General features: G+C 37.9%; 1 protein-coding gene across 1 annotated transcript in view; it reads right to left on the reverse strand.

Moving 5' to 3' along the window:
- LOC107686901 (breakpoint cluster region protein-like) overlaps positions 1-3,070 on the reverse strand; it is an 80,420-nt gene that overhangs the window by 11,805 nt on the left and 65,545 nt on the right. Inside the window, exons 9-10 of the mRNA XM_016484047.1 lie at positions 679-800; positions 188-353 (exon numbers count right to left, since the gene is read on the reverse strand). Of these exons, the coding sequence (XP_016339533.1) occupies positions 188-353; positions 679-800 (288 nt within the window). The remainder of the gene's footprint in view (positions 1-187; positions 354-678; positions 801-3,070) is intronic.

Genomic DNA, 3,070 nt, shown 5'->3' on the forward strand with positions numbered 1-3,070 from the left:
ATGAATGTATATATATATATATATTCTTTGAGTAATATAAATTTAAAAGAACAGCAAGTATTTAAAATTGTAATCTTTTTTTTTTACATATATGAATATAAAACCATTAATACACAGTGAGGTCTGTAAGTCTGAGAACAAGTTTTTTTTACAATTGGAGTGAAAAGTTGCCTAAAATATTTTGTACCCTCTCTCTCTGGATCTCACTCCTCAGGGATGAGATTTTGATCTTAATGGCATCCAGCTCCTCATCAGGGGCTTGTGGGATAGGCAGGGGCTCCGACTCTTCTGCCGTTTGGAAGGTGAGGTCTGAGAGAGGAATGTACCACTTGGAGTCATACTGCTGGCTTTTCCTGCAGACAGACAGCACAAGGGGGAAATGGGGTGATGGGGAAAATAATTTAATATACAGGCAAAAATACATCCTGAAATCTGATTATAAAGCACTGATGTTGGTGCAGACTGGGCCCACAGGTCTGAAGAGCCAGGATGTTAGGCTCAGGTTGTGAAAATAATACAAGTGTATCTGACTCAACAATACTTATATGGTAAATGAGAGTTAAAGTGGTTGAATTTTTAAAAATATGAAGAGAGTGAGATGAAAGAGCAGACAGAATTAAGGAAAGATAGAAATGAAAGGAGAAGATGGGAGAGAGAAAACAAAGAGATTTTCCTTACCCTCCAATCTGCTTCTTCAGTTTGGCACAGAGCAGGAGGTCAGTGAAGAGAAAAACATGGCGTAGCTTCCGAGCCCCTTCCACAAGCTCCACCATGAAGCTGTCCTTCAACAGCTGACGGTTCTGTCATACACAAAAACAATGTAGGCTTCAGACATAGCTCCCCCCTCTCTCTCCATACACACACACACACACACACACACACACACACACACACACACACACACACACACACACACACACACACACACAGCTTTAAAAGTAAAAATTTGGGGTTAGAATTATTAAAATAACTGTTTTCTATTTTAATTTGTTTTTAAATGTAATTCATTCCTGTGATGGCAAAGCTGAATTTTCAGCCTTTTCCAGTCTTTAGTTTCACATGATCCTTCAGAAATCATTCTAATATGCAAATTTGTTGCTCAGGAAACATTTCTTATTATTATCAGTGTAGAAAACAGTGCTGCTTAATATTTTTGTGGAAACTGTGCTACTTTTTTCCATATTCTTTGATGAATAGAAGGTTTAAAAAAAAAAACAGAAATTGTAACCATGTAAACTATCATTTTTGCTCAGTTGAACTGTTGCTGAATAAAAGTATACATTTCAAATATTTATACACACACAAAGTTCAAAATATAATGTAATGCTACAGTAATACTGTCAAATATAACTGAACAATTTTTGGTGAGAAGTGCCACTAGGGGGCAGTCCCAGTCTATTTCCAAAAACATGGCATCAACTCTCAGAAAAGAGCAGTGAGCTGGTGTTGATGAGTCTTCTTTGTTTATGAAATGACATTTTGAAACAGGTAACTCCGTCCACAGATCATATGCTAAGTGATAGTCCCGCGAGCCTAAGCAGCGGTTAACGTGTGAAAACACACACATATGCGCGTAACACAGCCCCCGGCCACATGTCACGCATCAGTGCTCCCACAGCAACACGTCACCTCTGCAGTGGGAAAACAAAAGATGATATCACAAGCATCTCATCCAATGAGATGCTCTCACCTGGCTCCACTCACCTCCACATTCAAAGACAACTCATTTTTGATGCAACAACATCACTGCCGTTGACTCACCCAAAAATGTATCCCTGGATGCTTGAGTGAATTTTCCAGCATTGTGTGTGTGTGTGTGTGTGTGAGATGTGCTGTCTGCAGCTGGGGACACAGAAGAGATGGAAGAGTCACCGCATACTCATTCCAAAACTCCCAGCATGCCAGCCATGTTGTGCGTCATTGCATTTCCAGAACAAAGTGTAATAGCTTGATTTCAGCTTATGGCACCGCCAAAAATGAGATTCTTATTCCACATGGCTCCATTTTCAGCATACAGAAGTGCAGTGGCAGAGAAAAGAGCCTCTTTCCACATCTCTACCAACAGGAAGAGCAATTACATCATTTAGTCAATGCAAACAGTTCAATCAACGGTTAACGGTGCCTATTTCTCCTCAGCTCAGCCGTTTTGGCAGTAATTAATGTGCGGGGTCTTGTGTAAGTAGATGGTCACTGTATTAAAATAGGATAGATGAATGCAGTAGTGAATGCAGAGACTCAAAGAGCTGTTTGTGCTCAAAAGATCGCACTCAGCAATACTGAAACGGGATCCTGGGAAACACAATGTTCCCAAATGCTCCCACACCACCAAGATTATATTGGTCCTGTTTCAAAGGGGAATCATGCAGGAAGCACACACCACTTCCAAAGAGGTTATCTAAAACTTGTTTGCGGAACTCTTCATAAGAGAAAAGAAGAAAAAGAAGGGAGGGCGACATGTTTACAGAAAACAATAGTGCCTAGTGACAACTGTGAGCGAAGGAACTTTCGCAGATCTCACTTTGCCACAAGCTATTAATCAAAGGGAAGATGAGGCACTCTGTACATATTTATGATTCTTGTCCCACTGGTAATTCACTCAGCCCTCCAGAGGTTGGCATAAACAGCAGAGAGCTTTATTCTAGGGATATTCTGTGGCCATATATTTTTATATAATGACCACTAAACTGTATAATCGACCATTGATAAGTTATTAAAAAAAAAAAATTATAGCCAATAACAATGAGCGTTAATTATTTTTATTTTATGGCAGGAAACAAACAAATGGCTAAAAAATATAAAATATACACTATATATAAATATATACACTATATATAAAATATATAAATAAATCACAAAAAATAAAATTAATCATTTTAAATGCTACAAGGTAATTTAGGCATCACAACATTACAATGCACAGTATGAAAAATGGATATTCATATTGAGGTTTGCTAAAGATTACATTTAATATAAAAGCATTATTGAATGACTTGGGTTTTTAAAAATTTGCTTTAAAGGGGTCATATGATGCTTTTTTAAAGATCATTATTTTGTGTATTTGGTGTAACAG

Source organism: Sinocyclocheilus anshuiensis, unplaced genomic scaffold (genome assembly GCF_001515605.1).
Source record: "Sinocyclocheilus anshuiensis isolate Anshui unplaced genomic scaffold, SAMN03320099.WGS_v1.1 scaffold1339, whole genome shotgun sequence".
In the NCBI taxonomy this organism is placed as follows: domain Eukaryota; kingdom Metazoa; phylum Chordata; class Actinopteri; order Cypriniformes; family Cyprinidae; genus Sinocyclocheilus; species Sinocyclocheilus anshuiensis.